Source organism: Sphaerodactylus townsendi, linkage group LG13 (assembly GCF_021028975.2).
Source record: "Sphaerodactylus townsendi isolate TG3544 linkage group LG13, MPM_Stown_v2.3, whole genome shotgun sequence".
NCBI classification, from domain to species: Eukaryota; Metazoa; Chordata; class Lepidosauria; order Squamata; family Sphaerodactylidae; genus Sphaerodactylus; species Sphaerodactylus townsendi.
In genome coordinates, this window is record NC_059437.1 from 53,304,603 (window position 1) to 53,318,761 (window position 14,159).

The 14,159-nt window shown below is 42.2% G+C and overlaps 1 protein-coding gene across 6 annotated transcripts in view; it reads left to right on the forward strand.

The window, feature by feature from the left end:
- Nucleotides 1-155: 155 nt before the first annotated feature.
- MPHOSPH9 (M-phase phosphoprotein 9) overlaps nucleotides 156-14,159 on the forward strand; it is a 36,601-nt gene continuing 22,597 nt past the window's right edge. For 3 of the 6 annotated variants that reach the window (XM_048515081.1, XM_048515083.1, XM_048515085.1), the window contains exons 1-6: nucleotides 156-374; nucleotides 5,235-5,367; nucleotides 6,410-6,557; nucleotides 8,011-8,100; nucleotides 11,329-11,849; nucleotides 13,730-13,859. In XM_048515081.1, coding sequence (XP_048371038.1) covers nucleotides 5,264-5,367; nucleotides 6,410-6,557; nucleotides 8,011-8,100; nucleotides 11,329-11,849; nucleotides 13,730-13,859 — 993 coding nt within the window. In that variant the 5' untranslated portion in view covers nucleotides 156-374; nucleotides 5,235-5,263. Of the gene's footprint in view, nucleotides 375-620; nucleotides 769-5,234; nucleotides 5,368-6,409; nucleotides 6,558-8,010; nucleotides 8,101-9,439; nucleotides 9,478-11,328; nucleotides 11,850-13,729; nucleotides 13,860-14,159 lie in introns of those variants that run through there. The other 3 variants (XM_048515084.1, XM_048515082.1, XM_048515087.1) reach the window with 3 other exon arrangements.

Sequence of the window (14,159 nt, forward strand, 5' to 3'; positions counted from 1 at the left end):
AAAGGGCCCTTTTACGCAACGCCCTTCCCCCTATCGCAGCCCACGGCGCGCGCCCAAACGGCCCAATGGCCTGGGAGCCTTCTCGCGGCCCGTCCCTCAGCCCGTATTGGCCAATCGCGTCACAAGGCTGCCCTCGCCGCGCTGCCCTAAGCAGCCAATTGGCAGCAGGGGTGAAGCCGCCTGGCGAGCGTTTGCCTGTGCCAGAAACCCTTCGAATCTCAACCGCCAACCTGGTGGGGGAGGGGGGAGAAAGATGGAGCGCGAGTCTGTTGACGCTTCCTCAGCCGCCTGAAGCGAAGACAGCGGAGAGGGCTGAAGAGACTCCTGCTGGGAACACCCTCCCGCCTCACCTGGGCCCGCCAGCCGAAATGCAGGTGAGCGGCCCAGAAGTGTGGCCGTTACTGCGGCGGCCGGGGGGGGGGGACTGACCCCCCCAGCTGGTCGCACCAAGCCGCACCCCTCAAATAGGCGAGTGACGTCTCCCGTAGCCAATCGCCTACGGCTATGCTGTCAACCGTTCGAAAATGACGCGAGGCCTGTCCAATGGCGAGAGAGGAGGGTGGGGCTTGAGAACTGGAGGGAATGGGCGAGGAGGGGGAGGGGAGAACCCTGAAGTGGGGCTTTAAAGATGAAAAAGATAAAGTTGGCATCTGGATCGCTGAGGAGAGTCCTGGGCCTTCCCGGACTGTGAAAGGGTCCTGTTGGCCGGGAAGGGCTCCTTGTGTGCTAATGATGTTTTGGAGGATGAAGAAACGCAACTAGAATATGGTATTAATGTTTAAAAATGGATCCAGTAGAGCATTCGGATGTTTTTGAGAAGAAAGAAGGGTCCCTGTTTGATGTTGTAGTTATTATAATTAATGTATTGCAGGTGTTTCACCTATTCTGATCTTTTAGAGAAGATTAATCTTAACATTACTTGAATAATGACTTTATATAACTTAGAAATGCCTTTATGTGTGTGTGTGTGTGTATATATATATATACACACATACATACACATGCAGAGACAAATGGCGTTATATAATTTAAAATAATGGTTTCATATAGTTTTAAAATGAAAAAGTCAAAATTCACTATTAAGCTTTGCTATTGTTTTTATATATATATATATATATATATATATATATATAGTTATATAGTTATATAGTTATATAGTTATATATATATATATAGTTATATAGTTATATATATATAGTTATATATATAAAGTTTTGTTATTAGACTTTATATATATTTATATATAAAACATTACAAATATATGTATTGCATAGATTTCCATAATAGATATGTAAGTTTTGTTGTATTTGTGTGTATGCCGGTTTATCCTCACAACAATCCTGTGAGGTAGAATAGGCTGTGAATGTGAGGGGCCTAAAGTCACCCACCAGTCTTTCATGGCTGAGTGGGAATTTGACCAAAATTTCCCAGATCCTACTCAGACACTTCGAATCACACCGGTGTCCCTAAGGCCACATAGTTCATGACTGAAGTGAGATTTGGTTATTGTAGTTTTTATGCCTGTTTACTTGATAGTAAGCCTCACTGAGTTCAATAGGATTTGTACCCAGTTAAACGGAAGGTACAGCAGCCTCATTCTCTTTGCTTCTTTGCTAACTTTTAAGACTTTTTTTAAACAGACCTTCTCCTGCGCCTTGAAAAAGATTTTCACAGGCATCAATTCAGCAGGTGAATCTTTTCCCAATGCTTTTGCAAATGTGCCAGAAGAGAAACAGTTCCAGATATTTTTGTGTCAGGCTATTACTGAAAAGCAATAAAACACTGACGATTCTAATTTCTTGTCACAGGGATGATAAACAATGTTAAGAACTTCTTGGTTGAACATATTTAAGAGCAGCGATCTAGAAGGCATCACTGTGGTTTCTTGCATACACGTTTTGCTATGTTGTACTTGTTATTGTAGACTGTTTCCAAAAACATTGGTCTCAGATACCTAAAGCACAGGCTATTATGAGAGTCCTATTGGCTCTCATAAAATGAACATTTTCCCCCTTAGCTTCTTTATCCAGTAGTGACTTGGCAATTCATTATCTGTCCATACAGCTGGGCTGTGGGTACGTGTGTATTTGGAAGTGTAGTTTCAGCGGCCCTTGAAATGAAATGAGGTAGCAAAAGGTATTTTTCCCTTGTTATAATTAAATGATCTTTATGGATCTTTCTGTCATCTCATTTCTTGCTCTTTCCCCTTTTTTTCCATGTGCTTTATATTTCAGTTTCTTCTAAGACCTAACTAAACATACACTGAGCAATATTTTTATATGTTTGGGGAAAAATGAGCAATAAATGTCTCTGCTGCAAATTTTCTGCTGGAAAAGTAGGTTGTGAGCAAATTGCAGATGTGGTACTGTCATTTCGTGCATTTATTGGTCAGGCATGATGCGCTAGAAAATTCGTAACTTCTGCTTTTTAAAAATGGCTCTTTTTGATTATGATGTGGAGGGGGAGGTAGGATCCGCGGATCAGATGTAAAACTAGCAGAACGCTTCAGGTTCTGTCTCTGATAACTCTAGGGCAGTGATGGCAAACCTGTGGCACGGGTGCCAGAGGTGGCACTCAGAGCCCTCTCTGTGGGCACACACAGAGTTCATCATGGGGGGGGGATTGCCCCCCCCCCCCACACACATCTAGGCTGGCCTGGGCTGCTGGGCTCGATTATTAGCCTTAAACCTAAGACCTAGTTTTGGGGAAGCATTGTCGGTAACCCTGTTAAGCGATGTTAAACCCCACAGATTTTCATGCAAAGAACTAAAGCGTGATCCTTTACCTGGGAGTAAGCTTGGTTGCTGGCAATAGAGCTTGCTTCTGAGTAAACCCTCCTAGGGTTGTGATTCACCCGCTTAAAGAGTGGCATGGTTGCTTCAAAGCAAAGCCACCTTCTACCACCAAGCTTACTCCTGAGTAACGCACGCCTCGGAGCCAACCATTTTTTCTAAACTAAAACCTCAGTATTCAGGTTAAATTGCCGTGTTGGCACTTTGAGATAAATAAGTGTGTTTTGGGTTGCAGTTTGGGCACTCGGTCTCGAAAAGGTTCGCCATCACTGCTCTAGGGTTTGGTTTAGCGATCTAAAGTAGCAAATGTTGGGAACGATTCTGCTTCAGAGAGTCATTGCCGGACAGAGGAGAAAACTTGACCTAGAAAGCAAGCCACCGCTGTAAGTCTTCTGCCTTGAAAACCCTACAGGGTCGTCATAATTCAGTTGACTTGATGGCACTTTATATGCAGATGGACCAATAGTTTGGCGTGATATAAAGCAGCTTAACATGTTCGTGTGGGTTTATACATAAAACACTACCAATGGAACAGCAAATGGCCAATTTGTTTTATATATTCACATTCTCTGGTAGTCTAGCATGTTCTTTATATGGAACTCATTTGGAAAGGCCCTCAGAAACATAGTTTAGTCCAAAATGAGTTAATTGTCAGGACTAACTACTATGATATATTGCACACGTTTTCATTCAACTTCCTTTGCTGCCACCCCCACCCCCGGCAGCCTGGATTGGGTAGGATTCGGGAACTTCTGGATATTTGGGGGTGGTGTCTACAGAATGACCACAACCTTAGTCCAGTCCAGTGTCATAGAGTCTGCCTTTCAAAGATCCATTTTCTTTCAAGGAACTGATCAATGTAGTATGGAGATGAGCTGTAATTCTGGGGGGATTGCCAGACCTCACATGGAGGTTAGCATCCCTATTGACTGCCAATTCATTTCTGAGAACAGTTTAGAATACTGCTTTTGACTTTTAAAGCAATACATGTTTTAGGATCATAGTTTCTCCCCTCTTCAGCAGGAGCCTACCTGAACATTTGTGTCAGCTGGTGAGATGTCACTGTCAGTTCCTCCGTTGTTGGGCGTTCAGTAAGTAGTGGAAGCCAAACGGGACCATTTCCTGATGTGCTTTCAGCCAAATGAAGTAAGCCAGCCAGGAGGAAGGTCAAAAAGGTCTTTATTTGAATAAAGTGAGCTCCAGCTAGTGAAAGGGCAAGGGGTCACCCATTCTGTGGGGGCCAGTGAGTAATATTGGTATATTCTTCTACAGCATCCATCCTATATTAAAACTTTCCCAGTCTGTTTTCTAAGTTGTCATTTTATCTGGGTTGCTGGGCTGCTTGACCACACCTCCTTAAAACTAAAGAAAGAGACAAACTATTGTTCTACTGAAATACCGGGCTGCAGGCTACAGAATCATAATGTATCTTCTCCCTGTCATTCTAGGCCAGTGATGGTGAACCTTTTCTAGACCGAGTGCCCAAACTGCAACCCAAAACACACTTATTTATCACAAAGTGCCAACACGGCAATTTAACCTGAATACTGAGGTTTTAGTTAAGAAAAAATGGTTGGCTCTGAGGCGTGCGTTACTCAGGAGTAAGCTTGGTGGTAGTTGTTGGCTTTGCTTTGAAGCAACCATGCCACTCTTCAAACGGGTGAATCATGACCCTAGGAGGGTTTACTCAGAAGCAAGCCACATTGCCAGCAACCGAGCTTACTCCCAGGTAAAGGATCGCGCTTTAGTTCTTTGCATGAAAATCTGTGGGGTTTAACATCGCTTAACAGGGTTACCTACACTGCTTCCCCAAAACTAGGTTTTAGGTTTAGATGTGTGTGTGAGGGGGAGTGATTTTCCACCCCCCACATGATGAACTCTGTTTGTGCATGCCCACAGAGAGGGCTCTGAGTGCCACCTCTGGCACCCGTGCCATAGGTTCGCCATCACTGTTCTAGGCCCTAATTTCACAGCTTTTTCTGTAAGTGTGTATTTCACCTTTAACCAGAATAATTTAAAATGGAGGCTTTTTGGTTCTTATTCATCAGCAGTAACATATGACAGGGCCTTTACATCAAGACAACAGAATATCTTCTCTCATGACATGCAGCTGACACCTTTGTGAACTTTCACACAAGCTTTTGGATTAGTTGAAAATTGTCTCTGCTGGAGTATTCACATGGAGACTTTTAGAAAAATATATTGACTGAGGCTATTTTGATCAAATGTAGTGGAATAATCCCTTACTGCCAAACTGTTGTTTTCTGTATTGCTTCTCTCTGCTTTTCCGGTGGTAAGTTGAAACTCTGTTTTGAAGTTTAGATACAGGAATTGCCAATAAGTGATAAAGTGGAATGGTTAATCAGATTTCATTTTGAACAGTGCATTCAAGTGAGTGTGAAATTTACCAGTGTGAAATTTGTCTGCATGTGTGTTTTTTAGGATAACAACATTTTCCGTGAGCATGAGATATGGAAAATTTGTGTTTGGTGAAAACTGAGCAAGACACGTCTTCTGCAGATACCAGTATCAGAAATGCTCACAACTCTTTTGGCTGTGATTTGAGTAATAACAGGTAAACACTGTTGTGCCACTCAGTCTGTTTTTTATTTCTAGAAAGGCTCTCGTTCCTAAGTTCGTGTAAAAATGTTTTAGGAGTTTCCCAAGTGTAATTCTGCCCACAACCTCTTGGAGAACATTGTTTGGATTGTTTCCTGTTATTTTTTTTTGTTTGATTATAGCAGTTGACTTTGAAAGCCTGTTTGGTATCCCCCCCCTTTTTTTTTTGTTTTGGTGCTTGTGTTGTGTGTTGCTTGATTTTAAATAGAGCTGAATAAGCATTCTGACTGTACAAATAGGTTGCAGTACAGTCTCAGAGGAAACTAGCTTTTTACCTAAAGCGAATCTATGGAATTATAAAACTTCATATGATAGTTTAATTTTCATCCAGCCTGGGAAATGTGATTATTTGTGGATTGTGCCCTCTTTCCCTATTTTTGGCAGAAAAGCTGAGGGAAAAGAGGATATATAGAGATCCATAGAGTGCAATGCTAAGCAAGGTTATAACTTTCTCAGACCATTGAAGTCAATTTGTCTTAGAAGGGTATAATTTTGTTTATGTTGCACTGGTGGTTCACCAGATGGTGGAGCTGCTTTGTTTCACCTCCTAAGTGGAAGAAAGTTGAGAGTTGGCAGGAAAACTGCAACTCTTTGACAGACTCTGAAAATAGTCTATATACTTAACCTTTCCTGGTTTTGGGGTCTCTGGAAATTGGCCGTTAAGCATATCATGTCACTTATTGGCTACTTTCCTTATTTTAAGGACATCAGTATTGATGGATATTAATAGCACTGTAATAAATTTTCATATTGGATGCTGTTCCTCATTCCTGTTAGCAAGGCAGTTTTTTGTTTTTTGCTGAGTTTGCATGTTCAGATTTGGTTAATCTTTTAGCTTGTATGGGTTATGACAAATGTGTCCTAGACTGCTTTCAACACAAAGCAGTTCAGACATGAAGGAATAACTGCCAAAGATGTTTCTATTTCTCCCCAAGCACTTCCCTGTTTGAGGCACTTGGCTCAATAAATAATTCACATCCTTTTTTTTTCTTGAACAGAAGTGGTTCCTTGCCAAGCCCAAATGGCATCTCCAGTTTCTCGGGGAAAGACAGCCCTGCCGTAATACCTGGCGAGGTTGATCTGCTGACCTCTTTTGTGCGAGACACTCAAAGGAGTGGTGACTGTGAAATATTGAAGAGCTGTGAGGTATGTCATCTTTTTTAAAAAATTAGATTTTAGTGTAATAACCTCATGAAAGTCTTACATTTTGAAAAATTATATGGTCGTCTACACAGGTGCCTATGGCATTCAGTATATGGAAAAAGTAGTATACTAGTCAGAATAAGTCCATCTAGTCTAATATTGTCTCCTCTAATGGGCAGTGGGTTTTTTTTAATGCTTTTGGCAGATGGTTTCTTTAGCCGTCAGAGATCCAAGTAGTAAACTTGGACCCTTTCTGAGCTTCAGCACAGGTTTCAAGTTTCAGCAGATCCAAGCAGGGGTGCAGTCCAACAATCTAGCATCATCTTCCCCAGCTTCCATAGAAAATGCAAGCTGTAATGGCAATATTTGGTGAGGCTTATATGTGGACTAGAGGTCAGGGGCTTCTGTCAATGCTGCTGGTGTTTGTAGCAGAACTGCTACCGGTAGTTATTTCATGGCACATTCTTGGGCAGTTCTGCCTCTACTGGGGTGCACATGCATGATCAGCATAAGACTCTGGAGCTGTGACTTGTACTAAGTATGTCTATCCAGACAGGGTTCCACCAGATGTTAAGCCATGAAGTAGAGCACGTAGTTTCTGTATCTTATGATATTAGTGTGCCACATTGTAAGAATTTGAATATGTGAGAATGCCTTAGATTGAGTCCAACTCTTGGTCTTCAAATGTTGGTATTGACTACATGGACTGGCACCTGCATTCCAGGGTCTCAGGGTCTCTTTCACATCATCTACTATCTGATCCCTTTGAACTGGCGAAGCGAGGGATCTGAGGCCTTCATGCAAAACAAATACTCTGCCATTGAGCCTCAGCCCTGCCATTTTTATTTGACATTTAATGAAAAGAAGACAGGGAAAATTATGGTGCCGAGGGAAATGAATTCTTTAGTAATTTTTGCAGCCTCCAGGCATTTTACGTGCAGCTTCTTCAGGGGGAATCTTTCAGATTCTTTTTTAGTAGCATCCCTATCCGTGCATTGAGGCAAAATGCATGCATGGAGTTACTAGAAAAGAATCTGAACCTCTGCACCATTTGTTTCCTTAGTGTGGTCCCCTTCTTTTCTTCATCCGTTGAAATAGCCAGGCATTGCAGATTTTGCAATGTGAAGAATTCAGCATGAAAATTAAAAACAATGGGAGAAATAAAATGACAGTTTGGAGTCTTAGACAAAGGGTGTCTTTATTCTCAGATGAGTCCATTGGACATTATGGGGGTGCTTACTTTTCCATATCTAAGATAAATTGTGTTAGCGTAGCCCCAACGGGGCGGGAGGGCGTGATGCCCCAGGTGGGGGCGTTCTGAGGCGCGGCAGGCGGCGCTGCAGCAGGGGCACAGGGCGCCTGCGTGCCCCAGACGCAGTTCTTCCTCACTCCGCCCCTGGTGTTAGCTGCAGGGGGTTTTTTTTGTCTTTTTCAAAATAATTTTGTTGTTTAACAGGCAAGGTGGTTACATTTCTTCAGACTGGTAGAAAAGCAATGCCAAGAACAGATTGTTGCCCAGCAGAAACACTTTTACCAGCAAATACATGTAGGTATTTTGTTTTACTTGTTTATTTTGTTTTTCAGTGTGTGCAATGGTTTCAAAAGTGCAAGATATACATGGGTTCACGGCTGGCAATGCAGAAGTTTCTTCCTGCCTGATCCCAGTTCATCCAACGTGTGTCATAATTTCTAAGTTGATGCGTGTATGTGTCTGCCAGTTTTGAATACATGCATCAGAGAAAGCAGTTTCTGTGCCACAATAAATTGTTGTGTATTGCAGTAGAGAATGCCGCATTAGACTGTAGCCCAGCTACACAAGTGCTTTTATTCTCTAGGCACTCAGAGCATTTCACTTTCTCCTGTGGGTATATATAATTCCTTACCTTTCTATTATTTTGGCTTTCTTTCCTTTAATCAAGAGGGAGCTCTGCCAAGTACACTATTTGTATTTGCACTGATAGTATAAAGAGATGATTGACTTCTTAGCTAAGAGGCCTACACATGACTTCATCTGAACTACAGCTTTTAGTATTTTGATTAATGTTTTCAAATCTAATTGATTCTGTGTACGTACACAGGGCCTGCTAATTCTATCAGTGTGCTATTCTTTGTGTGTGCTCTAGAAAGGAGGCGTTGAGTTGCATTAAATGTTGTGTGTCGCAATACATTTTATTATCCAAATTCTGTAATACTTTCAAAGATGGAAGAACTCGGCTGGTATTGTGGTTGAAAGACCAAGTGCATACTACCGATATTAACTGGTAGGACAAAATACTTTCCCTGTAATTGCTATTTCTGCTTTTTGCAGTCTTTCTCACCTTGGTATCCTACAACTGCAAGGATTGCCTTGCAGACTTTTGGGAGTGCAGACCAAGAATAACTGGAGAGACTCTTTGCACTGGGGCAAAGGTTCAGAGAAACGTCTTTTGGGAATCTATAGCATCTTAAAATCCTGTCCCAAGAACAGCTCCAGTTTCAAGTATACCTGCAGCAGTGTAGGACAGTATGGAGTTCTGTACTCTACACCTGCCTTTGCATTACTCTCAGGACAAGTACTTCAGTTCTGAGGTGCTAATACTGAGTGTTCCAACATCAGTTTTTCCCTGAGCTTGTAGACACATCTCAGATTTCTCAATGTAAGCATCAAGCTGTTTTGAAGCCTGGAATATTTCTTATCACAGTATGCAAACACAGATGTTTTATGCTTGACACCAGTTGTGTGTTTTTTTAGAACTTCAACTTCTCCTTTTTCACAATAAAAGCCACAATGCAAGTATTTTTATATGTGAAAAAATGTCTTTAATACATTTGAAAATAGATTTGATACATTTAATATTTACCTCCTTTTGGTTTTTCCTTTCCTTTTCTTGACTCTGCGCTAATAGTAGCCAACAATTGCTGACAGTGAAACAAATGCTAAGAGGTACTGTTATTTTCTTCTCTCCACCACTTCCTCCTGTATTCGCTCTTAACACTCTCTTTCTATCTCACCCATGCTTTTCTTTGTGTGTAGACGTCTATAGTCATTTGTTGGTATGGAGAGGCTCAACTCATTGAGTGACACTTGCCAGAGTTTTCAGGAAGTTTTTTTGAAGGAACTGGTTGTTGTAGGTTTTCTGGGGCTGTGTGGCCGTGGTCTGGTAGATCTTGTTCCTAACGTTTTGCCTGCATCCGTGGCTGGCATCTTCAGAGGACACAGTGTGTATCAGACTTCTCTCTGCGATGCACCTCTGAAGATGCCAGCCACAGATGCAGGTGAAACGTTAGGAACAAGATCTACCAGACCACAGCCACACAGCCCCAGAAAACCTACAACAACCAGTTGAACCCAGCCATGAAAGCCTTCAACAATACATTTTCCTTAAGGAAGGTCTGCCATTGCCAACGGTTGTCTTACTCAGGTTTCACATTTGTTGTACAAGTCCCTTGCAGTTCCTCTGCATAATCCTGAAAAGAGCTAGTTGGGTCTGATCATCATTTCTTGGGATCAGAGCCTCATTTGGCAGCTTTTTGAATGTTTCTAATTGTTTGTGGCTTTGTGGAAGGAAAAAAAAACATTTTGCGAGTGATAACAGGGTGAGTGTTGTTTCAGCTGCATGTTGATTATGCTAAACATTATATATTTATGTTTGTGTTGTGCTAATTCCACTGAAGCTGGGTAGGTGATCTGTTTTAGGCACGATTGATTTGCAGAGTGGTAGCAAGGAAGAAAAAAAAAAGCAAGACCATAACATTTTATTGAAACGAACTCCTTGGCTGCTAAAACAAATGGCTCATTGACAACAGAAAAGAAAAAACTTTGAGGCCAGTTGAACTTTTAACACCAACTAAGTTTTATTCTTGGTATAAGCTTTCCTATGTATGCGCACTTCTTCAGATACCCGCTTCTGAAGAAGTGTGCATGTGGATGCCTAACAATCAGCTTCTAGTTGTCAACAAATCCAGTTCCCTGGGGTGCTGTGTGGTTTCCGGGCTGTATGGCCGTGCTCTAGCAGCATTCTCTCCTGACATTTCGCCTGCATCTGTGGCTGGCATCTTCAGAGGATCTGATGGCAGTAAAGCATACCGTCAGATCCTCTGAAGATGCCAGCCACAGATGCAGGTGAAACGTCAGGAGAGGATGCTGCTAGAATACAGCCACACAGCCCGGAAACCACACAGCACCCCAGTGATTCCGGCCGTGAAAGCCTTCGACAATACAAATCCAGTTCAATTTAAACTGGTGAATTCAGGGTGAGGCTTCTGTATCCTTGTGGCAATTCTTCTTCCAAGATGGGCTGGGTTTCAAGGAGGTGGAAACAGCTGGGCAGGTGAAGGATGTAGAAAGGGCCATTAGGCAGATCAAATTGTGGTTGGTCCATGATTTTTGTGTCCCTCCATATTCGTGACGCATGTAAGGCTAATCGTCATGCTATAAAAGCTGGTGACTAACAACCATTTTGTTAGGTCAGCTTTGCCAGGCAGGTAACCATACTCTCTGGGCCAATAGTTGGCCTTGTTCCATTCTCATAAGAACATCTTGGGGAGGTGAGAGACTTCTGCGCTGTGTTAGACATGTAGTGTAGTCATCCTGCACACTCAAGCAACACTGACTGTGAACTCATATTTTAATGGCCAAAGTGGAGCAACGCTCTGGTATTGATTTGTCTCATAACACATTATTGCATGGTTCGTCTGTGTTTGAAAAGTCTTGCAGGAGTGACCATCCAATATAACAGAAGTTCACTATTCTTGTGCAAGTCTCACAAAAACTTTCTCCTGCTTTACTTTGCAGCACATCCAGAATGACATCAGGCAGTTGGTGAAACTGCAGAGCCAGAACGCCTGTTCATGTGCACAGCAAAGCTCTTTAGCCAAGCGTGGAAACGCTTCTTTTTTGCTAAAAAATCCGATGGGGTTGCAGTCTGAAAACTTTGAAGAAAATGAGCTCTCCGTCCATCAACTTAATGCTAACGAAGCTGAGAACCAACTGGAAGCTTCCGCTTCATCCGGGCAGCACGGGTTTCTCACGAACAGTGTTTCGATGAGCAGTGGGTATGGCACCTGTTCCGCCACAGAACTGAGTCCTGTCAAGGCTAAAGACATCCGGGGGTGCATGGAAAATACAGGGGGGGTCACCAATGGACAGGATAGTGTAGCGTCAACACAGAAGGTGTCAGTCACAGCCATTGCTCAATGTAAAAAGGAGTTCACATATACAACTATAGAACATGGTTTACCACCAAAGGATAACGTTGGTTTTCCTGCTGAATCTGAGCTTGAGATTAGTGAAGGTCAGTGCGGAAGAGCAGGCTGGTAAGTGACAAACTTTGGAGTCATTAAACTTATAAGCTTGATATGTTGCACTGTTGCTTTTGGAGTCGGAACTGTGTGGATGGGGAATGTATTTTATTCAGGAACACCTTCAGAAGGGATGGGGTGGTGAGCCCCAACTCAAAATGCTGGGGGAGGAGGCAGAGCCAAACAGTACCCCTGCCCTCCTTGATAAATAATAACTGAAGGGGAATAAAACTAAATTAATAAAAGCTTTAGGGAATGAAGGGAAGGGGGGGGGCATAAAGTGGAATGGAATCAGAAAACTCATTCATTTGAATAAGGGCAGCCAATAATACATCCGTTCTTACAATGTCTCCCTTCTCTGAAAACCTCAGACGGTGCCGGGGGGAAAGTACTGGCAGGCATCATGTTGGGGAACCTGTTATAGGACACTGCAACTTACAATGTGTAATCCTAGAGAAGTAACACTTTTCTAAGCCCATTGGTTTCAGTGGGTTTTGGCAGGAGTAACTGCACAGGATTGCCATGCTGATAGCAGCAGCTGAGTGTATTAATGCTGAACAGCACCTGAAAGAAGAATTTGAGCTGGGCACTGGACGGAACTGCTTAGCAGCACTTTTAGAGGGTTTGACATCAAAACGGGAATGGGTATGCTGCAGAATCTCAGTCTGTTCAGAAGAGAAGAGATTATTGTGAAGCCTAGATACACTAAAATGAAATGATTCTAGAAGATTATGAAGGATGTGGAGAAAATGAGTCAAAGGGTTTTCTTTTGCCTCCCAACTCTCTAGAACGTGAGCTCACCCCATGAAAATAGCATAAAAAAGAGAATGTCTTTGCGCAGCACTTAGTTAACTGATATAATTTCCATCCAATAACTTTTCCAGTTATGACCACTGACTTCAACGACTTTAAAAGGGGACTAGACACAGTAATGGAGAATAGGTCTGTCACTACCCCAGGATCAGTAACTGTCACCTCCCTCTTTGGAGGCATTGTATCTCTGAATGCCAGATGCTGAGGAGCAGACAAGGGTTGGTTTTATGGATTTATGGTTTTATGGATCTTCTTGGCAGCATCTGTTGGAAACAGGAATACTAGATTAGGTAGTCTGATCCATGACAGTTGTTGTCTTGAAGTATTTGTGCATTAACTCCCAGACTGATCTGGATTGATGTAACCTGGTCACCAGTCTACTGAATTGTCTTTTGTTTTGGTCATTATCACACGTTGTAGTGCGGTTCACAACAGTTTATCTCTAGTCCATAATGCTAGCGACTGATGCTCAAAGGTTTGGGCACATCTGCTTGTTTTACTGACATTTTTCTTTTGATTATGAGACCTGCTACTCCCTCCCCGCCTCATGCTATAGGTTTCTTCTGAAATCATCATCGTTTTAAAAGAGATTTACTAGCTTGTCTGGAGGGCTGCTGTTAAAAAAAATACAGGTCCAAAACCATCTAGGGGATACAGAATTAGTCGTATTTGGGGGGGGGGGGAACTCAACCATTATATTATTGGGATCTGGCATTCAAGATTCTGCAAATTTTGTACTTATTTGTGTATTAATAATTTGAAAAATTATGAATTATAAGGGCAGGGTTTGAAAAGCTAATCGTGAGTTGTACCTTCTCTGCATTTTGGTACACAACTTCTTTTAAACAAATTTATAGGCTATCGATGTTAAGCTCAAGGGAGCAATTGTGTTCTTGCCAACTTCCTTGCTGAAAATGACAGTGTGGAAAATCAATTTTATATCCAATTTCTTTTCCTGAACAAAGAGTGTTCAGTCTATATCCAGGAAGCCACAAGTAAGAAAAATACCTTCAAAATAAATGGAACTTTGTATTACTACAGCAAAATCATTTTTCCATGTGTCTTCCTTTCCCTTCTATCAGTAAATCTTTCACATCATGGGCTCAAAGGCTTAAACAAACCCAGCTGAAAAGAATAAATGTGGAGGAAGAAGAAGAAGAGGTGCACTCTGTGGATGGGAAAGAGCAAACAAAGACTCTAACATTTGAGAATGTAAGTGATGTATCCTTCCTCTTCAGATTATTTCACAAGAAAATCATGTTGTGTTCATTTGACACAACATTCAGTTTAGTCAGCCAGCATCCAGTTTAGTATGCCCAGCAACTTGTGTGTGTGCTGTGGTATCTTTAGAGTTTTCCACCCTGTTGTGAAGTTGTATTTGGTTTCAAAGGTGATTTGCCAAATTGAGTGGGAGGTTGCTGCTCGAGAAATGCAAGCCCCTCAATTATTGGCTTGACCCTGTGTCTCCTGGCTGTTCTCTTCATTCCTTGGCGATGGAATCGTATGACCACT